The sequence below is a fragment of the Lagopus muta genome, chromosome 6 (assembly GCF_023343835.1).
Source record: "Lagopus muta isolate bLagMut1 chromosome 6, bLagMut1 primary, whole genome shotgun sequence".
Taxonomy (NCBI): Eukaryota; Metazoa; Chordata; class Aves; order Galliformes; family Phasianidae; genus Lagopus; species Lagopus muta.
In genome coordinates this window covers 47,870,974-47,896,980 of record NC_064438.1, presented here as the reverse complement: position 1 = coordinate 47,896,980, position 26,007 = coordinate 47,870,974, and the positions used below count along the sequence as shown (strand labels likewise).

Below are 26,007 nucleotides of genomic sequence, written 5' to 3'. Positions count from 1 at the left end.
GTACAGGGAGCATTCATCCCAAAAGCTTGCTTTCTGTGTCTGCTGCTGGGCCACCACCTCTGGCTTCAAAGTACCTTGGCTGTGTTTTGGCTTTGAACAAAGAGGTTTGGATTTCTGCAGGAGCAGGGCTCCAAATGCATGTCGTGTGCAGATGGGGATTTGCTGTTTGACAGTAGCAGCAGCTCCCGCAGCAGGGAGGGGAATGCTCATGGAGCCTTCTCTTTTAGAAGTCCGTGCTGGAGGTCAGCACAAGTGGCACCGCTTTGTACCTCACAGCAGCAGAGAGAAGCCTAATCTTCCTTTTAAATTCTGAAGTTGCTTGCAGTGGGGTCTTACAAAATGCTGTGGTGACAAGACAGTGCTACTGCATTCAGTAGGGATGGTTCTGCTGTTGTATGTTGGTTTATGGATACAATGGGAGGCAGAAAGAACAAAGACAGCACTTCCCTGCGTGCAAACAGCAAGGAAAATCTTAAAGGGGAAAAAAAAATCACATAAATCCTAAACGGGGTGTGAAGAACACAAGTGTGCCTTACAGAGCTTAATCACCGCAAGCATCCATGGCAAGGGCTGAGATGCTTCATTGCGTCACTGGATCCCTGCAAGCAAAGCCAAGCACGGACTAAATGGGGTCAGATTGTTGGGATATTTCCTCTGCTTAATGCCACATCTTCTCTTAGCCAGGCAGTGGGAAGGTAAAACGTGGAAACTTCATGCTCACAAACAGCCTAATTGATAATTGCCTGCCATCAGCTTTTTTTTCTTTAAATATTATTTTGGTGTAGACTCAAGGCGCCTATAAAGCACTTTGCAGTTCTGTATTTTTTAGAAATAGCCTCTCTCACCCCAGCAGTGACTGGTGATAAAATGTATGTTTTTAGAAAATCCTTCATGTATAATTTTAACTAATGCCTTCTTTATCTTTCCTCCTCACGGTAACATAATTTCAGTGAGCATGACAGCGCTGACCTAACATTGAACTTCACTTCTGAACCCGGTGTATTTGCTCTATGCTATTACCTCAGGCAGAAATGGTTCTAATTTCGAGAGTCTAATTAGAAAAATGCATCAATGGCTTTCCCATGGAAACTGATGCACAGGGGCCACCAAGTGGCCTTGCTGAGAATGACAGCCCGGCTATGGGAAATCGCGGATCCTGATAGTAAGCGATGTACTACAGCTCGGCGGCCTTTGAGTTTTAATTCCTGCTTTTCTCTCCCCGCCCTGTATATTTTCCTCACAGGTTGTTTGGCGAAAGCTGGGCGATGCTGCAAGCTCCAAACCCTCCATCAGGCAACATCTGTCGGGAAACCAGTTCAAGGGGCCGTTGTAGGAGTGCTGTCCCGTGGGCTGGAGGTGATTCTGTGAAGACTCCGAGGGGCAGAGCTCACTATTTCTGGCTGCCCGTTCTGTGGGAGTTGGGGGTTGAGTTTTTTCAGGGTTTCCTTTTTTTGGCTTTTTTTTTTTTTTTTTTGTAACTGTCAATAGTGTAAATACGGCAGCTAAAGGCCTGATTTCCAGGCTGTGGTGCTCTGGAACTGATGTTCAATGGGTAACCATCCAGTCATACCAGAATTGCATCGTTTGTATTGTAGTTCAAACCCGCTTTGTTGTATGGTCTGTTTTTAGAATTAACTAACTTGAGAGCATTTTGAAGACAAACAAGAAGAACCCTTAATCCATGGAGAAGTCACAGTTTGTGTCGCTCCTGCCCACCTGCTTGTCAGTGAGTCACAGCTAGGTTAGCGGCTCCAGGCAGCACCTGATGGAACCTTGTGAGCAAAGAGCAATTTGAATTCCCCAGCTGATGGGCTGTCAGGCTCCTGAGCTGCTAGCAGGTTTTTGGAAGTGCTTGTTGTGAAGGAAGAAACAGAACTGTTTTCACCTGGCGCTGTGTAAAACGCTGAGCAGTGAGATGAAAGCACTTTGCCCCCCTGTGTATGTTGTATGGTGGCACTCATCACACCAGCATACAGAAAAGCTTGAGACGCCGTATGAGCTGTTAATGAACTATTTTTCATGAACAAATGATGAGATTTCTGCAGCTGTCATGTGAATGAACTGAAGTCACTTTGTCACACATCAGTATTTCCTACAAATATGGCAACACTGTTCCTGTAAGGTTTTACTACTAAGCAATTCAGCAGAAACTGCCATCCTAACAGTGCTTATGGCTTTCACAGTATCTTCAAGAGCAGCTCATCTTTCACCTGTGGAAGATTTGGGCATTCTTTTTAATGTTCTCCCTGGATCCTTCTCCTCTGTCGGTTACTGTGAAAGGTAACCCAACAACAACAACCTTGCAGAGCTGATTAAAGCTCAGTAAACACAGGCTGTCTGGTGAGACTACTTCCTGCCACTGAAGCTTTATTTTTGTTAATGAACCAAAACAAGTGGGTTTTTTCTTCTTCAAGTGGTTGTACATAAAACAATGGGACTTATATTTTGCTATTGTGCAGTACCGCTTGTATAGCTGTAAGAATCTGAACCTCACCCCTTCTCTTCCAAGCTATCACAGCAGCTGTTCTTGTATTTCACTCAGTGTTCCCGTATTTCCCAGTAGTGCGAGGAAGCTGAACTTGTTTCTTAAGCTCATTGGTGTAAAATAATGTAAAAGACAGATACATGTAATGATCAAAGCCTTCTCTTCAGAAGTTGCATCAATTTTAGTGATTAGCTCAAAGATTTAATGACCTCAGACACCATTACTTTCGTCTTATCCTCTCTAGGACTCAGTCACAGCTGCAGATGGATTAGTGAGACAGGTTCTTCCTCTTAAATTACTTTGCTCTACCGGCTGAGTCCTTCATTTGTGCTACTTGATGAATATGGAGCACCAATACAATACCAGGAGGCCCACGCTGCGAGATAGGAAACAGCTAATTGCTCCCATGGTAATTAGTATAACCAGCTGCCTGGGTAAAGAATTTGTGGTGTCAGAGCCTAGATCTGTAAGCAACAAAAACAGAGCCAGAATGCAACCAACATTCATGCTAACCGTTAAGAACCACCTCATTATTGAGTGCAGAAATCAAAACAGAACAAAAAAAGTGAAGAACAACGACCTCCCCCAAAACACACACACACACACACTGCCAGCCTGTAGTGTATTTCTCACTATTGCTCAGTCAGCAAACACTGAACTTGCTCATTCTAACTCTGGTGATATTTATACCCAGTGTAGTCTGGAAAGATCCATTCAGGACTACGACTCCCCTTTAAAATCTGCCATCTGCAGAAGCTTCCTGAATTCCTCCTTCTTGCTTCGTGTTTTAACCTCGGGTCTGTAGTCACCCTGGATTACCTTTCTTCACCCTGCAAAATTTGTATCTTTTTGTACCAGAAAAGGTGATATAAATCAGACCATCGTTCTTCCTTAGCATGGAATGCATAACAGAGGGTTACTGTAGCTTCTGTCAGCTTGAAAGCCCATTTTAATTTTGGTGGCATCTAATCTCTGGATTAAGCAGAGAATTTAATCATATTGGGAACGAGGTTAATTTACGTCAGTGAATTTTAACTAAAACAACAAAACGTTGCCAGAGTTCTTGGGGTGTTAATTTTGTTGATGACATGCTTGCTATTTTAGGACTATATCAAGACTAGCAAGCGCTCTCAAGGAGACAGGAGCTCTGCTGATCAGATTACCAGCCCTGCCAGCTATGTAGCTCTCTCTCAAGTATTCCCTGTATCACTTTCTACAAGCAAAGCCTGTTTTGTTCCACCTGCAGAGCTCTTCTCCATGGGAAACAGTGCTGTGATTGAGGCCCAGTAGTGCTGCAAAGCCAAAAGAGCCACTTCTCAGGGGAGCCAGTAGTCCTGCTGAACAGCCTTTGCTGCTCTTGAAGTGACAGTTGTTTTATTGATGGTTCTGGTTGGCAGCATAGATTTTCGGTGTAAGATGCGCGTTGATTTTGCAGAACACGAGTGCTGTACAGTAGGGTGCTGTCTGAGGGTATTTAGGCATGCTGCTCTGAACTCCATTTGAGCTACAAAGTGTCTTCGTGGATTAAACCAACGCTTGGTGACTTCACGGGATGACCTGGATGCTAAACTTTCAGTTGTCTGGAAGCCGAATTATCTGCGTATTTAAATTAATGGATCCATGCTGAGTTTTCAGTTTCTGTACATCACACTGGAGGGGAGCTTCCCTTGAAATCACGGCCACTGAATTGCTATTTGTTGAGCAGCAGACCAAGTGTGATTTCCTCAAGCCTGAAGCCCTAGGTTCTGCAATCCTCTAGCAAAGAAAGCATCCAGCGTTACCAACGGACTTTGCTTGAAGGGAAGTGAAATGACATCCTTGGCTTTGGTTGGGGCGACTGAAGGGAGCGGCGTTTCTGTAGAAGGCTCTGGAACGCTGTGGTGTAACCGGCTGCCGTCGGCTCTTTGCACCTTGCTAAGACTGCTGAGCACAACCTTGTTTGAGAACGGCACATTTGTATCCAAATATTAGCTATTGAAATAAACCAGTGTTAAAGTGACCTTTTATCTTTTTAGAGACTGCGGGGGAAGAGTTACTACTGATCTTTTGCAAACCAAGTGCATGACTGTAAAGTGATAAAATTGTATATTTTTCATAATGTGGGGAAAGTCTATTTGTGCTGCTTTAGAAATCAGTTTAAAGTTTGATTTCTGTTCAACCCGTGATCTTACAGCCCTGCTCTATTTTCTGTATATGAATTTCAAAGAACTGGAAAAGTTAGCACCCGCTGTTGTGTACATAGCAGAATTCTTTAGACCTTAGCACGCGTTTTTACCTATTACTGAACCACTCTAGCTTTTTTGGGGACGGAAAGTATTAGTACAGATTTTTTTGATAATGTGTGTAAAACATTCATTTGAAATATTTTAGTACAAATGAAGTAAGAGATGGATTGTGATAGTGTATACTTCTAGCTGAATAAATTAAAATACATTCTTTTTCAATAAACTGATGAATAAGACTTGGGCGGCAGCCGCTGGAATACGGTGAAGTGTGAATCACAGTTACAAACTGAGGAACGCGACAACCCTGGAAGCCCGCTGAGTTCAGAACCAATTTTATTTGGGTAGATGACGTGAATGGAGTTAGTCCCACTTATAACCAGGATGTACATCACAGTAGGTTGTTACATTCAGACTTTCACACTTAGAAAATATATATATTATGTACAGGAATTTGTAAATAGGTGTAAACATAACAATACTTTAAGATACCAGTACATTCCAAAACAAAAATATCAGCAAGGCAAACACCTCAAAACGATTCCAGTCAGTCAGCATTCAGAATCTCTCTTTAAATAAAGTAGCTTTTATGCTCGACATTGTGTTGTTTTTAATTATTACTAAAAATGAAGTTTCTTATTATAGATGAAATTCCATGGTATCTGGCTATTCTGATACTCAAAAATAGGCACTGATTTCTAGAAGGAAATTTACTTCTTACTGATACAATTGAGCCAATATGGCTGGTTAAGGTTTTTGCTAGTACAAAGTAATCCAGTGCTGGAATAACTCAGACAATTTAAACTTAAGACAAATGTATAAAGTTAGAATAGATACTGCAAAGCTCATTAAAATCTAGAAGCCTATATAACTCACCATAAACAAGACTGCAAACAGGTCAGCTAAATTTTCATTTCACCGTCTCATTTCTTCATCTAAATTATACAAATTACCCTCCCCGTCTTTACAAAGCAGGCTTTTGGCTAGCTCCTCCTGCCCGCTCAACACCAAGGGATCCCGTGCCAATCACCTCATGCTATCTCATCCACGTAGCACGTCCAAGTCCTGCTACGGGCGGCATCCCGGGTGGGGGGATTGGAGGCGGTACGGGGGGCTGCCCGCCTGGGGGAACGGCGGGCGGGGGATAACTGGCCGGGGGCATTCCCAGCCCTGGAGGTGGTGGGTGAGGTGGCACCGCATGGGTGGGAGGCAGCCTGGGAGGTGGGAAATTAGGATTGTATGTAGGTGGGGGAGGGTATCCAGGAGTAGGAGGTGGGATGTTGGGGGGAGGGAACGATGCGGGAGGCGGAGGGGGAACCGGTGGCGGGGGATTGGGAGGATAGACATGAGGGTGGTACGGCAGGTGAGCCGGCGGTCCGTAGGCCGGTGGCAGAGCTCCGTAAGTTGGTCCTTCTGTTTTCATCATGGACTGAAGGCTTTGATAACCCTCCCCTGACATGTACGAATTTGTAGTAGACATCCCCGTAATGTAACTGGTGGGGGGCGGGGGCGGGGGGCGATGCGGCAGAGGAGGAGGTTGATGCACCGGGGCAGGATGAGCGGGGGGAGGAATCTGGACCTTCGGCATATCGACCGAGTCCACAGCAGTAGATTGCTCTGCTTCTCCCATGGAAACTGCACTTGTCAAAGGAGGCTTGCGCTCTGGAAAAGAAAATCTCACTGATGGTGGCAATAGCTTCTCACTACATCTGTATTTTCTTCCAGTTATTTTATCAAAAGAGTAATCAACGATTTCCTAAGCCTCTGAGTGCCATATGGTACACGGTCAGACCTTGTTCTGTCATTAGAAAATAACTGTACAACAAAGATCCTGGTCAGTTTTCCCACTCTCAAACGCATCTTCCTTTCTTCCTACTATTTTCATTTCAATACTGTTCTACAATCAGCCGACTGGAAGAAGAGAATCGTAACTGGTACACTTCTAAAAGTCCTGAGACCCAGCATATCAAAGAGCTTTTGATAAGAGCTTCCAACTTCTTTTGTCTACACATCCCATCCCCTTTCTGCCCTTTTACACTCCAAGAGGTGCCCTGGGATTGCTCTGAACTTCACTTGCCTCCCACGTTGCGAAGGACTATGTAGGAACACAGGCCAAAGTCTCAAGTCTTTTAACAGAAAAAAAATAAAAAGCAAAAAACTGCTGGAGATTACTTAGAACACGAAATCTGATCAGCTTTGTTCCACTGATTAATTTCAGGGAGCTCAACACACGACAGTCTGATGAAGTTCACAGAAAGGTCAGATTTTCACAGAACTATATTTGGCCATTTCCATTAAGAATGTGCTTTAAATAGCCTTCAAATAAGAATGTGTTTCCCTTCTAATATAGACTTTGTAAAGTAAGGAATTCTACAGTAAGATGAATAACCTCATGGCAACATCTCTGTATGGTTTGATACAGTCTGTATCAAAAGGCCCAAGCAAAATGGTTTGGGGCTTCTGACGTTCAACTTACTTGTGCATGTAAGCACCTAAAACCATTGCTCAGCTAGGAAAAGTTATTTAGAAGCAGACAGTCATTTCCAGGGACATCCACCAACTAAACTGACAAAGCTAAACAGAATGTAAGTCTTCCAGTCCTTTTATTCATTTGGTCAATAAATACTACTAGCTTTCAAGAGCTGTTTCCTCAAAGGACAGGCAAGAGAGGCTGTTATAATGCATCAGTGCTTATACAATGATGTGCTTATATAAGCAAATTTTAAGAGGAAAATTTTAGGTAGGAAAGGGAACAGGTTTGTTACCTGCATCAAAAGGATCTGCCTCATGTAAACAGCCATCAACAACAAACAGCAAAACTGCCTTCTAGGACAGCTGCACCATTAGATGCTGCACGGTGGGGATGCTGGCTGTGATGCACAGCATTTCCAGGACTTGTAACTGTGTAACTGCATTACACAGGCGATAATTTCTCCATTTGCCCACTGCCATTATCACTCTGGATTTAAGATGTGCTTTCAATAATTAACATTGGAAGGAATGATGAATGTGATCTTTGGAAGAATCCCTTTATTCTTAATGAGTTTTTAACAAATGGGGAAAGATGTTCTTACTATAATTCAGAGCATAGTTTTTCTCTCCTGTATTTCTGTCAGAAGTGGCCATCTTACAGTTACATTACAGACTATGCTCTGTAAAATGTTTGTAATATTTAAGGGTCAGTGGAAGGATTGCTAACCCATAAAGGCACTGGAGGTAAGTAAGTTTTTATAGCAGTATGTTTGTGAAAGTAAGATGTGTGCAGAGCTAAAGCTCTCTGGCAGACAGAGCCCAGTTTTGGGACACAGCAAAGCATCCCCTTTACTTTTTGGAAGTTACGTACCTGCAACATTTCTGCATTAAAGATGTAGCATGCAGGTCTTCTGTAGGACAGCTGGAAGCTATACTGATAGTAAGGCATCTGCCATCCTTTTCCATATCATGAGTCCTAGGCCTGCTAGTCTGTCATTTTTTGCATGCTGGAGTTTGCTTCATTCTTCTATCCCTTTAAAAGTCAAAGCTTGGCCCACAAAGTATGCTCTTATTTCCATCAGAACTTTTTTTCCTTCTCTCTGGAAAAGCCTATACTACTAAAAAGAAATTCCTTCTTGTGCTTATCCACCTAATGCATTTAATTGCCAAGCTGCTTAATCAAGGCAACAAATTCCTCCCCATCCTCCCTTCCACCTCTAAAGCCATATGAACGAAGGATTAACTGCAAGAGTAGATGTGTTTTAGAAAATCAAAGCTTACCTGGAGGTGGATGTGGAGGAGGTATTGGTGGATGTGAAGTTTCGATTTTGGGAATTTTGGATGGTGGTGGTGGTTCTGAAACACATTTGGAAGTTCCTCATTAGCCGTGGCTCTGCAGTGCTTTCCCAAGTCCCCGCACAGTCCCGTTCTAACAGTCACCATCTGTCACGCTACTCGACGCAAACATGGGAGATGCTTTTTACCCATGCCAGCAGCCAATTAAAATGTCACTAATTACTAACAGAATTCTTATTAGTGTGGATATTCAGTGACGTGGCATCATCAGTTTTTTCAGGGTCCCACAGCTTGCTGAAGCACTACTCCAAATGATGAAGAGTTGTATGCTAAGAGTAGCAAAGTTTAGTGAGAGGTCTACTGACTTAACTGTAGTAAGGGACTACTGGGGCACACTTATATTCCATTTCCACAAGTTTCCCAGTTAGGAACATTTAAAAAATATTTTCAGCATGCATTTACAGATACAGCATTGATACTAAAATAGTTTAGGACTGCACTGTTTACATAAAATGAAAGGAATCAAATATTGGCATTTACCTGTTGTCTTTGTTTCTTCTTTCGGAGAGACGGCCTGTAGTAAAAAAGAAAAAAAAAAAAAAAAGGAAGAGGAGAAAAGAAAGGTGTTTACTGCAAAACACAAAGCATTTCAACATTCTGAAAAGCAAGCAAATCAGGAAACAACTTTTTTTTTTTTTTTTTTTTTTTTTTTTTTTTTTTTTTTTTTGTAGAAAGCCATTTAAAAGGAAGATAAAAGTTAGAAGGGTACATAGTTTTTGAATGAGTGTTTTTCCAAGGGACTGTGTTAGGTCTCATGGTTCTGTCTTCACCAACTGTTGCTCAGCTCCCATCACTTCAGTTTCTGCAGGAAGAATGGAATGGCATTTCACTCCAATTAGGACAGTGAATTCCTCTTCATTCTGCCAAGCATTCTCAAGATTTCTGCTGTCCAAAGGTACCTGAGGACTGCTTAAGACTTCTTCAATCTTGTATCCCTTTGACAGTCAATTCAACTTATCTCCAGCCACCTTCTGGCCACTTCCCTGCTTTTCAAGGACAATCTTAGTCACTTAGTCTTAAATCCCAACTGCCACAAGGACGGAAAGAGCAACTGGACCAGAGTTAACTTTAGTGTTATTAGCATGCTAATTCTTATTTACAGTATTCATAAAAAGCTTTACGCACGTCATAATGGAATTGCTCATTTAGTGCCATTTCTCCATGCATTAGAAGTGTTCCCACTAATAATTCTTGGTTTAATCAAACTGAGCTTACTGTCTGTATCTCATGATTCACGAGTGTATTTTTAGCAAAATCAACTGAACACTCAAGAGCTCTTCAACACTAGAGACGCAGAGCGTGTGCATATGCTTGAGGCAGCTACTATGGGCTTGTAAGTCACGGGCCAATGCCTCAGCTGCTTGAAAATATCCTGGCTCGGTAAAAAGTAATGCAGTTCTAGGAGCTCATGTAAATGGAAAATCTAGCCTCCAGGAATGAAGTGTATTTATATTCCATACAAAGTGAAGGAGATGTCATGCAAAGCCCTATTTATAGGAGGAGGCAAACATTTTTAAAAAGGTTTGTGGTTCATCTAACTGAAGAAGAATATTTCAGAAGCACCAAGTAAATTGTTCAAATGTTACAGATTTTGCTCTCCCAGAATGTTTTCTGAAGAAAGGATGAGTTCAGATCATCGCATTTCTTTTTCTCAATTTTTGCTGCTCTCTAGAAGAACAGCAAAGTCCTGTAGTCACACTTTATTTTTGTTCTGGATGCCTGCACTCCATCAGACTCACCTTTTTATCTGCGTTTTTATTCCCTTTGTTAATTCTTAGATGGTGGAACTCAACCTCTGACTTCAAAGAAAGTGCTCTGAGGACTCGACTGGAAAGCACTGCTCATGCTGAAGGCACTGCTTTTGTCCCCTTTAGATAGTTCATCAGTGCATAGGATGGGGTGCAATTGGTAATGCTTTGAATGAAGACATTTAGAACAAGCATTTCTAAAACTTCCAACTGGGATGGAGACACCCAGAGAAATCCCAGCTGTTGTCTATGATTTCTAAAGTGCCAAACTATCCTACATATTTTTGTTGACTAAAAGTAAGAAAAGAGTTCCCTGCCCTGCAGATCCGACCACCCAAGCAGGGTTTGTGCTGACAGTAGAAAAAGCATGAAAACCAATACACACCGTCTATAAAGAGCTCTCTCAGTTTTCAAGCTCTTGAACACATTTAATCAGCCTTCTATCCTGAATAACTCTAAAGTTAGTACTCAGGGCAAGAACCACATATTTGGCAGCACAGCTTTTCTTCCTCTAGCAGCAGGCTATGCTTTGTAAAATATAACTTGTAAAAGGCCTTGTAAAAGCATCTGGAGTACTTACAGTATTATTCTATTGCCCATGAAGTTTCTTATTTTCAACGATGAGGTGGTAACAGAAAATAGACACCTTTCCTTAATTAAGCTTGCTCAACAGTAACACAACAAATTCAGATGGCACAGAACCACAAACCTCAGTAGCTGATGCTGCCTTAGATGCCTGTCCACCTGGTTTTGCCTCAAGTGAAATGAGAATACAGTATGCCAGAACTGTCAAGGCTGCTCTACGCTGACATTCTTGCCATATAACTAACAGAAGTCTACCATAACAAATTAATTACCGGGCTGATCCTTAAAGCAAACAAAGCTGCTGCACAACAGAGCCTTTAAATAAAAGTGACATCAGATGAGCTTAAAAATAAAATGCAAGTTGAAGATCGAAGTTAAACTTACTGCTGGTCTTTTAATCTGTCTAGGAGGACTTGGCTGGGGAGAAGGCTTTTTAGGTTGCTGTGCTTGTGTTTGCTGCTGCTGCTGCTGCTGTTGTGATGACTGCTGTGACTCTTTTTGCTGCTGAGTCTGCGATTGCTCTGAACCCTGGGACTGCTGTGATTGTTGCACTGTAGGTGTCTGAGGTGTAGACTGAAGAGATGGTGGCTGCTGCAGCTGATGAGGAGTATGATGAGGCATTTGCTGTTTTCCCTGCGAGTACAGATCCAGTATCTGGTGACAGATGTCTTTAAAAAGAAAGAAAGAAAACTCAATTATAATTGACTCATAATGTACACTTAGCTCACCATAATCAACTAAGCTTTTTACTGAAAACAAACTTCAGTGACAGCAACCCTGGTGTAATTTGCTAGAAACCAGGCTGCATTAGTTCCAGAGCTCACAGAACTGAGCATTTAAAAATAGGGAGAAAAGGAATAACAACTGAAAACAAACAAACGCCACACCAAAACAACGCATCACAGATCAGCAGCTAATTAGCTGTGTTATAAACTAAACAAATTAAATGATTAGCAAAGCAAACACTGATCATAAAACTAACCATGATAACCAGACTAAAATCATCATTGAAAAAGTTCAATTAAAAATCTGGTTAGGACACAGCACTAAAGGCCCATAAAGAAAGCAATATGCATTTACTTGTGATTCAGATCACGTAGCTGAAAGAAATACTCCTCTCTTTTTGGCAAATGTTTCTCATACCTTCCAAAACATCAACAGGAACATCTTGGACAAACTGCTCCCACCATCGTCTGTACATTGGTTTTGAAGTCCACTCCTGTATTTCAAACTTACACAGCCGGCCTGCTAAGTACATAACTGCAACAGCAATGATCTCAGGTTCCCACTGCAGTGACAGAGTAGTGCAAAGGCTGGGATACAAAAAAACAAATAGAAATTTAATGTGCAACAGCTATAACTGCATCAACTCCCACTACACTTAAACATAAAGAACTTAAGTCCTCTACACAGAGAGTGGTGAGGTGCTGGAACAGGCTGCCCAGAGAGGCTGCGGATGCCCCGTCCCTAGAGGTGTTCAAGGCCAGGTTGGATGGGGTCCTGGGCAGTCTGGTCTAATATTAAATGGGGAGGTTGGTGGCCCTGCATGTGGCGGGGGGTTGGAGATTTGTGATCCTTGAGGTCCCTTCCAACTCTGGCCATTCTATGATTCTGTGAAACATCTCAGACAAATTCAATGGAGAAACCTAGAAAAGCCACTTAAGTGAGTTAAGCTGAGTTTACACAACTAAGCTATTCCTGCACTGTGCTCTTTTACCACAGCAATTTCAGACACACAGAATGCAAAGAGCAGATGCTCGCAGTTCTACATCACACTCTGCAAAGTTTGGAATTCTGAAGCAGAAAACTAGCACGACTTGGGAGTGCAACAGGCAGCGTTACATTCCAGTGTGGGCAGCCACATGGCAAAGCAGTTTCACCTGCAGCTTTAACTAAACACAGTATTTATGTTCACTGCTACTGAAGTGTGCTGTCACTGCATTTCACTGCTTAGGGATTGATGCTCAAATTGGATTTTAGATTTTCTGCTCGCTTTTCAAGCAAATGTAAAATACTAAAAAAGTAGAACAGCCAGCATGAAATTGTGAAACAACCCATCTGGAGTTTTAAAACAAACCATAAGAACTGTCAGAGGTTATCCCCTGGATAGCCTTTGTCAAAGTTAATGCTAAACTAACTGATATTATTGATAGCAATTGAGTACATTCGTGTCATAATCAAAGCCACTGGTTTTTAATAGTAAACTATAACATTTCAGAGAGCTGGAGCACCTCTCCTATGAGGAAAGGTTGAGGGAACTGGGATTGTTCAGCTTGGAGAAGAGAAGGCTCTGGGGAAACCTCATTGTTGCCTTCCAGTACTTGAATGGAGCTTATAAAGGAGGGGGAACGGCTTTTTATGAGGGTGGACAGTGATAGGACAAGGGGGAATGGTTTTAAACTGAGACAGGGGAGGTTTAGGTTAGATATTAGGAGGAAGTTTTTCCACACAGAGGTGGTGACACACTGGAACAGGTTGCCCAAGGAGGCTGTGGATGCCCCATCCCTGGAGGCATTCAAGGCCAGGCTGGATGTGGCTCTGGGCAGCCTGGTCTGCTGGTTGGTGACCTGCACATAGCAGGGGGTTGAAACTAGATGATCATTGTGGTCCTTTTCAACCCAGGCCATTCCATGATTCTGTGATTCTTGCTTCTTTTCCTCTTTTTCCCCTTTTCCCTTTTTCTTCTCCATAGGAACAAACCAACTAAGTTCCTGACAGCTCACTGATGTGTTCATTACTATTTCTTAGCTGCAGCAAAATAGTAACGTTTGCAGTAGTTCAAATCGATTTTCTCTACAGCAAGCTACAGATGACTGAAAGCAAATGGGATACTTAAGAAGTTATAAACACCACATAATCCCAAATACATTAGTGTACAAAACTTGGGAGAGTACAGCTGCTATCCTCTGGCATGCAATCCAGTAGTGTATTTGGATTCATGGCATCTATTGAGTTGGAAGTCACCCTTAAACATCATCACATAGTCCAACTCCCCTGCAATGAACAGAATAAGCTACGTGTCTCAGGCTGGGCAAGAAGCCAAACTCTGTCTTGACATCTATAATCTGTGTTGGTCCTTTCAATAAACATCTTTTTTTTTTTTTCTTTCTTTGCTTCTGACTGCAATATTAAGCATAAATATTGCATTCCCATATAATATCAAGGTTTTAATGGACTACTTCTGCAGTAAAAGGGTAGAGATAAAAAAATACCTAGATCAAGAAATAATTCAGCTGTCCTCAGTATGAGCAGAAAACACATAATAAGCAAAGAAATGTCGAAGAAATATTTCAACACAGAATAGAGTAAGCAACCATTAGTGGTAAGTAACCATTTAACTTCCAGAACATTTCCCAGTACCATCTCACCTGTCATTGACAAATGTCCATGCCATTTGAACCAGCTTCTGAATTTTATTTTTGTCTCCTGAAAAACAATCAGAAGAGATAAAAGAAATAAAGTTATCAGAAAAGCAAACTCTTTGGAGCAGAACGCACCTGCACTATTAATGTAAATAAGATGTCATAAATTAAGAACAGGCAGCACTCGCTCACTCTATAGCATTTTACCTTTGAGTTGTTTAGCATACTTGAGAAGGAACTGGTATGGATGTTCCACTTGCAAATCAAACTTTATTGTTTGTAGTAGGATTCTTTCAAGGACCATCACTTCTTCCTACAACACACAACAAGGTAACCACAATATCAGACCTTTTTTACTCACAGATATTTTATGCTGGTATGAAGTCTGACTACAGAGCATCTCCACGCAAACATGTTTGCCTGCTTTTGTTTGATTAGGGTTTGTCTCCAAGGAGAAGAAAAACCTTTCCAACTTAATCACTCTTTTAAATCTGGACACTTTTTCTTCAGAGTTACTTGGGGCAGAGGGCTGCTGTGTTTTAAATTCCTTTTCCTATGTGCAACAAAGAACTGAAGCAGATATAGCATAAAACTGTCCAATACACAAAACAAACAGGTAAGCTTCCACCGTATCTCTCTAGTTTTAGATCTGTCTTGTAATTACAAAAAAACATCAGCAACACTTTTGAGAGAAGCTTAGTTTTGCTAAGTACTATAAACAAGAACCTTAAAATATTTGAGATGATGCTCTCTTATTTGACTTGAGATTTGCAGTGGGTTCATTCCTAAAGCCACATTAAGTGTGATTTATGTCTTGACAGCATTTCTAGCTCTGACCACAACGACTCCAGATTTATTTTAAATTGCAAAATAACACCAGAGCTCACAGGAAATCAAATATAAGCCTTTTATATAAACATTTACTGCAGTAGTCTTCACTTGTATTAGCAAGAACTATCTCTATTAGCAAGAATTATTTTCATAATTCCTACTACGTTACCCAGAAGAGCCACAAATGCATGTTCAACATGAAATTTGCAACAACCAAAAACCAATCAGTGCTTTAAGGCCTGTCGTGTTGCTGGGTACAATAGGATGAAAACGAGTTCAATGTGAGTATTTTCTTTTTACCTTTGGATCATCTCCAAATTGTCCAAACTGTACATCATTTAGCAAGCTACGGGCTGTTTTAATTATATCTTTACATTTCTTAGGTGTTTCTTCAACTTTCCCTGCCAGGAAGAGACAGCAGGCTCCTGTCACCTAAAAAATAAAAGTGCTTTCAAAGAGTTGTCTGCATATTCAGTACAGTACAACATTATTAAAGCACTGTCAGTTTCCATTAACAGATCTGTAGAAGTTTCCCAGAAGACATTTAACAAGCACATTGACTTCTAATATTACCGTAGTGTTAATTTAAGCTTTTCAGTCTCAAAGAAAAGGACAGAATTTGGAGGACTGACCATTTCATAGAACTTTATTTCTTGGTTAGAGACCCTAAGTAGAATTTGTCTTGTATCAGCTGTGACAGAAAAGCATCAGCAAGACGTTACCAACACAAGCACATTTCCAACCATAAAAATGAGTGAACAAACAGAAGTTGTGTTGATTAAGAGATAAAAAAATTCATTTTTAATCATCGAGGCAAGCAGTAAAACCTCGACTTGTAGTCATTTCAGATAGCCTATCCTTCACATCATCATGGCATTAGGTAATCAATATGGTAAATACTTACATATCTTGGGAACTGTTTGAAGGAATGGAACATATAAAACCGATGGAAGTAAATGATTCCAGTTGCTAGAGTATCATAGTGTCTGTGGTGCAGGATAAGGAACTTCAAGCGAGTGACAGAACAAATTTTAAACCACATATACCCAATGGAAAAGATACACTCTGATGTACCAAGTATCTCAAGCAGCTGTCCATTCACTGACTGGCTGAAAAACATTGCAATTAAAGGACAAACAGAAGCCACGACCCCCCTCAGTGCAAATTCAGTCCGGATGCAGCCGATACCTCAAGCGTTTACTGGCAGTAAGAAAAATCCACATCAAATCCATGATGGGCATCTGCATGATAAGCACCACTGACCTCAAAAAGCTCAAAAGCAGAGAATAGGCACAAAGGGGAACAAAAGTATCACTTCGTATGAGTATCGCTTCACATGAAACTGTTACTGCAGAAAACAGTTACTAAACATTCATACCTACAAATACAGCTTTCATCTGAACATGCTCCCTACTCTTCCCTGCCAGAATAAACGCAAAATTATATCTTCAAGATTTATTAAACAAAGAACTCGTGGGATTTAAAGATGTAATTAAGTGGTATCTGTGAGGTGAGACAATGGGAAGAATTACCAACATATACAAAGTTGTAGATCCCAACCTATAAGAAAGAAAAAGCAGGGGGAGGTGGATCACAGGTTAGAATCTGTAAAGTTAAAATATGTAGAAAAATGAACACAAAATTCAAAATTTGAGGAATCATGTAATTTGTGTGAATTACATGATGTGAAACCACATCTGGTAAATGCCAGAATATCCATAATAGACAAGACTGTACTCTTTTGCTCCTCTATTGCCAATGGGGGTCAGAAAACACCTCGATTACCCAAGGAATGGCTAAAACTACGAAGCAGCACTTAAAAAGATTTTTGATTCATGATGGAGAAACATTTGAACAGCTAACCACAGATATTCTGCAATATTTAACTCTTCAAACCCCCAACACGTTTCTATCAGGAATTTAAAGGATACAGCCCTAAACGTGTTCCCACATCAAATATGAACCTGGCCCCCTCCCTGCGGTACCGTGCCTCGGTGGCTGGATCAAGCCCTTCAAGCTGTGAAGGTGTATGCGCCAAATCTTTCTTATCCCAGTACCAGCATGGCTTTGTATGGTCCAGATTTGCCAAGTTTACAGAAGGGCTGGAATTTTCTTTATTCTCCTTCATTTATTAAAACAGAACTGTTCTTGCTTGGTTAAGTTTTCAGAAAAGTTTCTGGTTAGGAGCTTCAGTACCTTTAAGAAAAGCAAAAAGAACATATTTTAAAATGGAGGGGACTCTTTTTCCATGCTCAAAAATGGGTAATATTTAACGTGTTCTCATCTTCCCTGTATACTGCAAATGCAATTCAAAGACCAAACATATATATGATTATTTTTGCTATTCTTTGATAGAGAAACTTCTACAACGTTTTATCAAAAGTACCTGCTACTTTTTCTATAGAACAACTTTAATCCATTTTGCCCACAAAATAAGAAAAAAACAACTTAGTGATGGCAGCAGCAAGATTTGAACAGCTGAGGGAGGGAGATGAAATCAGATCACTCTTCATAACCAGGACACGTATGTTAGGTCAGCCTGAAGACAATTTTAACACACAGTGGGTCTCCTGAAAACATGACCAGGATGGCAACACTTGGCTAAAACCTTTGTGAAGTGATCTGCACTTGAGTTACATAAGAAAAAAAACAGTACAGTACAGATTAATGTTCTTTCACACATGAAGATCAAGACAACTGAGATAGGTCTGTGTGGTAAAGCGCCACCTAAAATCACACCAAAATAAGGCAGCAGATTACAGTTAGAGCATGCTGACCAGCATTTCACCTATCCATACAGACAGCACTAAAGCTCTGCAGACAGCTTTCTGGTGTTGGAGTTGTTAGTGGCACTCAGCCCTTCCACAATTTACAGAGGTGCCTTTATTTCTTCTGGGCACAAGGCTATTTCTACTATAATTCAATAAACTACAGATACCGTGCCCAAATTGCTGTGCACACTGGCAAAGCTTCCACTAACAAACGCCCATTACAATATGACGCAACAGATTTCCTCCAAGCAAAACAGTCAGAGGAAGACCCAGGAGTAAGCCTACTCAAATCTGATGAAGTTTGATTTTCCAGATGTTTCCACTGCGAAAACGGATGGCAAGACAAACAAACAGCCAGAAGGAGAAAAAAGAAAAAGCAATAACCCATCTCTCCTAATCTCAGCAAGTTTCTCCGTCAGAAGGAAGGAAAGCATGTCGTGCCACCCTGAAGGGCCTTCAGGTCTCCCTGTGCCACTGACAGCCCTGTCACACACAGTCCACAGCCGCTTAAAGCACTCTCCGGCTCCCCCCTCATTTAACAGCCGTTACGGTTCCTCCTCCTCACGCTCGGACGCGACTTTAATGAGCTTTTTAACGAGCCAGGCCCGTTCCTCTCAGAGCCAAAGGCACTTCCGCCTGCACGGCCCCGCAGCCCCAAAACCTTCACCGCGAACCGCGCCCCCCCCCCCCCCCCCCACCCGTCACACAGCGCTCCCGGCCGCCCCGCCAAGCCCTCGGGTCTCCGATCGCGGCTCCCTCGCATTTCCCTCACGCAGCGCCCTTCGCGCCCGGTTCCGTCCTACCTCCCCCGGCTCGCAGAGGCTCCCGGTACCCCCGCTCACCCCCGCTCCCCACCGCTCCCCCGCCCCGTGCCTCAGGGCCGGACTCCCACCCACTGTACGCCCAGGAGATGCCGCCCGCGCGCCACGCACTCACAGGCCTCGCGCGGGACAGCAGAGCGGTGTGGAGCACCGGGCCTCTTAACGACAGCGCGGCCCCCGCGCTCTGCGCGCCGCCATCTTGGGAAGCAGGCCAGGCCGCTCGCTGCGTCGTCACGTCAACGTCACCGGAGCGCAGCGCGCGAGCCCCGAGCGGCCGCCGCGCGGCGGCCAATGAGAAGCGGTAGAACACTCCAGCAACCAATCCCGTCTTTTTCAGTGTCCGCTAAGCACGATGAGCAGTCCTGCAACGGTCTGCCCCGGCCTTAGAACCGACCAATCACAAGGCCGAGGGGACAGGATTGCAAGCTGCGGAAGCCAATGGGCGACCGAAGGCGTGGGATAATTCCCAGCCAATGGAGAAGCCCCCATGCCCTTTCTTAGGGTCGGCAGAGGAGAGCCTACGGATTGGTCGCCGAGCGTCCCTCTGGGGGCGGAGCCTCCCGTGTGGCCGCAGTTGGACCAATGGCGGCGCGGGGGCGGGGCCGTGCGCTGGCTGAGCGGGGTTGGGCCTCGCCCGGCCTCCGCCTCCCCACCCGCGGGCAGCGGCGTCCGGCGGAGGGACGGCCTGGGTTCGGCGCCGCTCCCAGTAGCCGAGGCCGCGGCCGCTCCGCGCGGGAGGTAAGTGGAGGTCGTGCCGGGGACCCCTCGGGCGTCGGCCTCCCGCGCGGCGGTGTCGTTCCTGGAGCCCGTCCCTCCGCGGCCCGCCCCGCCGCCTCCCTTCCTGTGCCGCGGGCGCGCTCCGCCGGCCCAGGCCTCGCCGGCCCGTCGCTTCCCGCCCGCCGCCGCGTTTCTCCCTTCTTCGCCTCTCCGCCTGGGTCGGCCTGAGGGGAGCCCAGCGCGACCCCCTCCGCTCAGCCTCGCCCTCGGAGGCCGGAGCGGGACGCCCCGCTTGGAGCTGCTTTCCCCGTGATGTAATCCCTGTGCGTGCCGCGCTTCGCACGCTGCCCGCTCCCTCCGTTCGCTGACGCCGACCCTCCCGCTCCCCAGCGCCGGTTCCGGCGGGGCTGCCGTTAAATACTTCTTCCGAGTGTCAGTTAAGCTGTTTTCCTACACGGAGGTCGCCCCCTGAGGCTGCTGAAACCCAACTTTGCACAGCTGTTCTTCATCCTCTTCCCGCCCAGCGTGCTCGCTACGGGTTGCTTAAGTGAAGCTGTGCTCCACAATTGTCTTTAGTTCTGAACGACTTCCTAAATTTTCCATCTGCAATTGATTTGCTGCCCAAACGCTGCACTGAGCCGTCAGAACAACCACAGCCTTCCTTCTGGAAGCTGTTCTTTGCAGTGTGGAGCTTGGGATGAGAGGCCTGGTACCTGCTCTTCTGTGAACTTAATTTTGTGCGTGAGATGAAGCGAGTGCAAATTCTTTCTCCCTTCTGAGGGTGTGCAACACAACCACCTGTCTCTTCAAAAGATGCCTCCGTTCTGTGGGTGTTAGTAACATTACCTTAATGTCTTAACTCTTCTGCTTTCAGTTGTAAGCTTGTTTAAAAAATCAAATAAAAAACCACAGTGTATTGAAACTACTGTAGGTGAGTAAATGGCTGTACTGTTCTGAATGCCTTGCGTCTGGTTCCTGGTGTAAAATAATAAGCCAGTAAGTACAAGCTGCAGGGAATGGTGTGATGGTGGGAAGGCAGGAATGCTTCCAGATAACTTTACTCTGTTAAGTAACTTAATATGGTAGAAGTTCAAGCATGTCAACTTGTGCATTGATAGAGCTTTGAGTTATGTTGAGCTAGCTGGGCTGAAGTACAGTTGAAAATACCTCTGTAGCAGAGGAGGTCTATGTATCTAGAGCTTTATACTTCACCATAGTGGTGCTGATCTGTAGCTTCTCTGTCACCATATGAGTGTTCAGTAGACCACTGTTCGAGACCAAGCCCTGATGCCTGTGGCACAAGCATCAAGTAGTTCTGGAAGCTGGGTTGTTTAGGCTGTGTTCTGGTAGCTGCAGTCAACTGGATAATTTGCTTCATTCCTCAAAGCTATGTTATGGTGACACGAGGTTAATAATTGAAATAAAAACAGACATTCAAAAACGTTGAAAGAAATTTTTTCATTAATTCTGCTCAGAAGGAATTTGCAGATCTGTTAGTCTTCAGGAAGAGCTAAACTCAAAGCAACAAAACAACAGAAGTGAAGTGGTAGAGTTTAACAGTCCATTTACCTGTTTTCTGTGCTTATTTTTTACTTTTCTGGTTAAATAGTTAGGAGGAGATGGCTCAAAGGGGAGGCACTGAATGTATTAATCATTAAAAAAGAGCCTGGCTTGTTTCCTACATGGCAGCTAGTAAGTTGTCTTCCCTTGAAGATCAGCGAGGTGTTTATAGTAAGCAGCATTCCTTCTGCCTAAGTAAGTTCTGCAGAAGGCGGGTGAGGGTGGATGTACAGTACTACAGCTCTCAGTGTAGCAGTTCACAATTAGCAAGCTGGTGATAGTAATTATAAAATATGTACATAGATTTGGGGTGTTGTCTTGGATTTAGGCACTCTTCTTTACCCTTCAGCATTTTGATTTACTTTTGAATTAAACTTTGGGTAAGAAATTATTAAATTGAGGCAGTCTTGAATGTAATATCTAACTAGCAACTGAAGTGAAACAGGAGTCAAACTGACAGGACTGTGGTGTTATGTGAATACAGGAGCATCTTCAGTATCCCAGGTCAGAATATTGCCCTGGGTATTCTCTCGAATTCTAGTTAGAAAACTGAACGTGTTTGAGATTAGCTCCCAAATAATTAGCTGGACTTGGTGTCAGTGTTCTTTGTAAGCAGATCAAATAAGGATTTTGCTTATTGTAGGGATTTATTTTACTGCTACTCTGCAGAGTGGCTGCTCCCCAGTATCGCAGTAGCATTTGCATACAATAGACCCCATCTTAGCTTCAGGCTAAGGAGAGAATAATGAAGCTTGTTCTTTGCAGACTGCATGCGTGTAGCAGTGGTTCAACATTCTCTTTTCTAGACACTGTAGACTTGCATGGATGCTGACAAACCTGTGGTGGTACCATTTTTTTTCATAGCAAACAAGGGATTAAGAGTTGAATTCTAGCTATCCTTTGCCAGCTAACTTAGAGAAGCTTCGGTTTCCTGTGCCTGATTTCGGGTGCTTAATAGTGCTTTACTGAGTGTAAATTCTAAAAGTAAACTACTTTGTGATGTTATCTTAAGTGTGCTCCAGTGATGTTGTATAGCTGTGATCTATTTGGAGCCCCACTTTGAAGAGGTTTGTATTTTAGTAATTCAAAGGCAAATTCAGTGCCCAAGAGTGTTTTTAACATTGCTTTACATTCTTGTACTCGCCCTTTGTCTGCCGTAACCTTCTCTGTTCCCTTTTTCTGTTTTTAGCTACTTGTCCTACATTGGCTTTTCCACCAAATGACTATTCTGGTTGTTCAGTCTATCCCTGTCCTCTACCCTTCCCGTACTGTTCAGCAATTCTATTCATGCCTCTTGTGTTCCTTACTTTTTGAAGTGGGGAAGAATTGGCACTGAAGGCTCACATTCAGTTCTGGAATCAGTTACCAGGCCAGAGCAGCAGACCTGTCAGCTGCAGGGAGAATTCTGCTTGTCTTTCTAGCCCTGTTCTGAAGCATGCTGAGGTGGGAAAGATTTGGTTGAGTTAGGTTTTGTCTCCTATGTGTATATATGAACAGATGTTTACAAGCTTTGAAGCTATTCATATCCAGGTAGTACAACATGAGCAAAAAGCGTGTTTCTGGGACTATAGTTGCTGATGTCCTATTAAAAATCAAAATGGAGTATAACTTCTCTTTTGAGATATCCTATGCTTTTCAGAAGGATTTTTGGTACTGCTGTTAGACTGTTAAATGTTAGGAGCAAATAAGTCCTTGATTTGGTATAAACACTGATCAACAAGTAAACATTGATGTGTTATCAGCTGTCCTAAATCCAAAACACAGCACCTTTGCAGCCTGTGGGAAGAAAACAAACTCTATCCTAGCCAAAACCAGGTCAAAGAGAATGATAGATTAGGAGTTATGTACTGTCTTATTTTATTCTTCTGTGTCCCTGATTTCTGAAAGAGGTGATTCAGCTCTTGTGGAAGTGATTGGACAGCAGTGCTTGAACCACTGGAGTTTTCAACTAGCCTGTTATTATAGCCTGAAGTTATTGTAGCTGAGCATGGACTATAAATTGTGTCTGTTTTTGCTTTGCAGTCACTTTTGCAGAGTGTCAATAACCTGCGCTGGAGGTGAATGCATCTCTGCAGCTCTTTTGCTTGCAGTTGGATTTTAAAGTTTTGCATGTGGCTCAGTTCTTACTTTGTAAGCACATGCAGGATATGATACACAATGGTTGAATTATTTAACTCAATAAAACTTAAGTCGCTGGTAAATACTGCCTATGTTTCTTAGCAAGTAGTAGAAGTAGATCTTTGTCTTAGTACTTTAAAGCCCTACTGACCAAAGTTTTTATGTGGTATTGTTTTAGTGGAGCAGGTAAAAGGTGTAGTATGAAGTTTTTTTTTTTTCCCTCGGAACCTGCATTGACAGTCCAGTATCTCTGATATGCTGGGTCTTACTTTGATGCTTGTACAGTGATAACTTAGTCCCTTTAAGCTATGAGCTCCTCTGGGAGAAGGGTTTTTGATAACCAAGCATGAGGTGCAGACTGTTTCCAGCCAGGCCTTCAAGGAGTTGGATTGGTTTTAGGGCCCATCTGAGACACTCTTATTTTTACTTTGTGATAAAGTTTGTTTTCTGTATGTATGCTGTCCTACTGTTTAGATCAGCAGAGCAGGTAGTAAACAGCATTTGTCCCAGTGATGACTTCAGGGTATGCCACTAGTGAGTGCCTCCAGTTGAACTTTGTGCTGCTCGTTATAACTCTTTAAACCCAGCAGTTCAGCCAGTTTGCAGCCTGCCTCACTGACTGATCCTCTGTCAGCCTGTCCATGAGTATGTGATGGCAATAGTTTCAAAGGCCTTAATGGGGGTAAGTAACATCTGTTGGTCAAGTGTGGCTTACTCTTCATAATTCCATGGTGAGCAATCCCAGTCACCTTGCCCTTCATGTGTTTGGAAGTGTCTTCATGTTCCTTACCAGGTTAAACCCCAAATGGGCTCTGGCTTTCTTAGCTTCATCCTTGCACTCAATGTCTCACGTCTTCCTTCATGTCATGTGGCTTGCTTTCTACCTCTTCTGTTTTGTTGTTTGAGTTTTGACAGAAGTACCCTGTTCAGTAGCTGGGATAGAGTTAATTTTCTTCCTAGCAGCTGCTATAGTGCTATTTGGATTAAGAATGAGAATAATGTTGATAACTGTTCTAGTTATTGAAGATCATTGCTTGCACTAAACCAAGGACACTTCAGCTTCTCACTTGACTTGTCAGTGGGTGGCAGGGAGTGTACAGAACCAGGACAGCTGTCCCCAACTGGCCAAAGGGATATCCCACACCATGTTAGCACTGTGCTGAGCAATAAATTAGGTTAAATGGCAACAGTCATTCATGCTGCCTTCTTCTCACCTTTGCTTAACATCCTGCATGCAGCAACAGACCATTTCTGAGGATGGAGGAAGTGACTGTTGAGAAGTCTCACCTGTTTACAGGTCTTAAAAATGAAAGAGTATCAGAGTGTCACTTTCTATCCTTCAGTTCTCAAAGCCGTTCTCCTGGAGTAGGTGAAAGTGTTAGGCCAGTAGAGCACAGTTAGTGAAACCAAGAGCACTTGCTGAGTTAGTAAATACTGAGTTACCTTTCTGCATTGGTTCTCTGACTGTAGGAAGCTATGTGAGGTTTGTTGGAGCATTTCATGCTACATTTTTTTTCTGAAATGCAGTGGACTATTGCAACTTTGAAAAGTATTGTCTGAAAGTAAAGAGTTATGCTTAGGGGGGCTTTGTCACCTTTTTGTATGTGTGCAACAGCATTTCAATGTTCACATCAAAACAATTGTTCTGCTGCTCTGAAAATTGCCACACCTTATTTTGTTTTTGTTTTGTGGTTTTTTTTTTTTTTAAATTGCTCTTCTTGAAGGAAGAGGAGTTTAATGGGAGTATATTGAATTGTCACCAATTTCCTATTCTGTTGACTATTAATAGTTTAAAAGAGGTTTACAAATTTGGGCTTCTTAGTTCTTTAAAACTAGTGATAAAATATATTATCTTAAATTATATTTATGTAAGATATATTATATGTATTATATATAAGATATATCTTAAAATATTCATATCTTCTAGTCTTTGCTGGTCCCTTGCACATCTTTAAATATTAATTTGAGTTCTTCCAGTTCAACCCTTGATACAAAAGCAATTCTTTAATGCATCTGCATGGCTTGCTTCTGAAGGAACGTGTTATTAGGGAATAGTTGCTATTGTGTGTTTAAAACTCTGTGACCTGTTTGTCATGCTCGGCTTTTAGTTTTACACATAAAATGGGCTTTCCAAAACTGGCTCACAGCCTTCTGGGTGAGTGCTGCATAGAACTGTAATCTGGGTGGGCCATGGGCTTCTGCGTGGCATTGCTAGAGCTGCTCAGGTTCAGGAACTTGATGAAACTGATGTATTGCAACAGTTTTTGATGTTCCATTGCTAACATCTCTAAACCAGCAGCATTTTTATAACTACTGCTACTCACTATGAAGAATGAAATACCGCCTGGGTTTTGATACTCCTGACATTAATACATGCGTTTATGATCTTGCGACTGGATAATCTTTTCTTTGGAAGCTACCTTCTCCAAATAGTGTCTCAGCAGGAAGCTCAGCTATGTATGGATGGATTTGTTCTTCGAGGACCTATGCTTGCTGGAGCATTATTTTTAGACCTGTGGAAAGTAGCATGGGTTGTCTGGTGAGAAAGGGAGAATAGCTGTCTGCCTTGGATGACCGGCAACAGCGTCTAATCTTCCACTTTGCTATGCACAGTTGCATTGGCAGCATATTAATATATTAACTCCTTAAAATAGAGAAGCGTCCATTCCCTCTGGAGCATGCTGCATCTGATTCTGTCTGTCAAGAGCAAAATGAAGCTGGCATTGTCAGACCAATTGGAGAGGCTTTGTGTGCTCTACAGTGAAGAAGCTGTTCCATGTAAAAGCTTGAAGCTGCAGAAAATGACCGTTGTGTTCTCACATGGTAGTCAGATGCAGATCGGTATCTCTTTTCTCCTTTTTTAAAAGTCAGCACTCAGTTATTTCTGACTTCATTCCTAGATGATGCTGGGGAATAAAAGTGAGGTCTGCAAGGGATCATAAAGTAGCATTTTTTTTCT

At 42.8% G+C, this 26,007-nt stretch overlaps 3 protein-coding genes across 5 annotated transcripts in view; 2 read left to right on the top strand and 1 right to left on the bottom strand.

Moving 5' to 3' along the window:
* Positions 1-4,895, top strand: part of CCDC85C (coiled-coil domain containing 85C) — a 101,640-nt gene extending 96,745 nt beyond the window's left edge. The window contains exons 6-7 of one of the 2 annotated variants that reach the window (XM_048950201.1): positions 1,244-1,356; positions 1,630-4,895. In XM_048950201.1, the coding sequence (XP_048806158.1) occupies positions 1,244-1,333 (90 nt within the window). In that variant the 3' untranslated portion in view covers positions 1,334-1,356; positions 1,630-4,895. Of the gene's footprint in view, positions 1-1,243 lie in introns of both variants that reach the window. The other variant, XM_048950200.1, reaches the window with a different exon arrangement.
* Positions 4,896-5,026: 131 nt separating this feature from the next.
* Positions 5,027-19,055, bottom strand: CCNK (cyclin K). Its single transcript, XM_048950199.1, has 11 exons — positions 18,769-19,055; positions 16,993-17,257; positions 15,966-16,047; positions 15,362-15,493; positions 14,438-14,543; positions 14,237-14,294; positions 12,012-12,181; positions 11,253-11,536; positions 9,016-9,049; positions 8,461-8,535; positions 5,027-6,369 (listed from the first exon to the last, which is right to left on the bottom strand). Exons 2-11 carry the CDS (start codon positions 17,187-17,189, stop codon positions 5,744-5,746), a joined length of 1,764 nt encoding a protein of 587 aa, XP_048806156.1. The 5' UTR covers positions 17,190-17,257; positions 18,769-19,055; the 3' UTR covers positions 5,027-5,743.
* Positions 19,056-19,258: 203 nt separating this feature from the next.
* The window catches only part of SETD3 (SET domain containing 3, actin histidine methyltransferase), a 53,862-nt gene continuing 47,113 nt past the window's right edge, over positions 19,259-26,007 (top strand). Inside the window, exon 1 of one of the 2 annotated variants that reach the window (XM_048950196.1) lies at positions 19,259-19,391. The gene's annotated coding sequence lies outside the window, so the exon portion shown is untranslated. Of the gene's footprint in view, positions 19,392-23,630; positions 23,731-26,007 lie in introns of those variants that run through there. The other variant, XM_048950197.1, reaches the window with a different exon arrangement.

Excerpts from the sequence above, each read along its gene's own strand:
- CCNK (XM_048950199.1), bottom strand. The coding sequence starts at position 17,189 with ATGAAGGAGAATAAAGAAAATTCCAGCCCTTCTGTAAACTTGGCAAAT. Across the intron at positions 14,544-15,361 it reads AATTTGGAGATGATCCAAAG|GAAGAAGTGATGGTCCTTGA; the intron begins GTAAAAAGAAAA and ends TGTGTGTTGTAG. Across the intron at positions 8,536-9,015 it reads AGAAGAAACAAAGACAACAG|AACCACCACCACCATCCAAA; the intron begins GTAAATGCCAAT and ends AATGTGTTTCAG.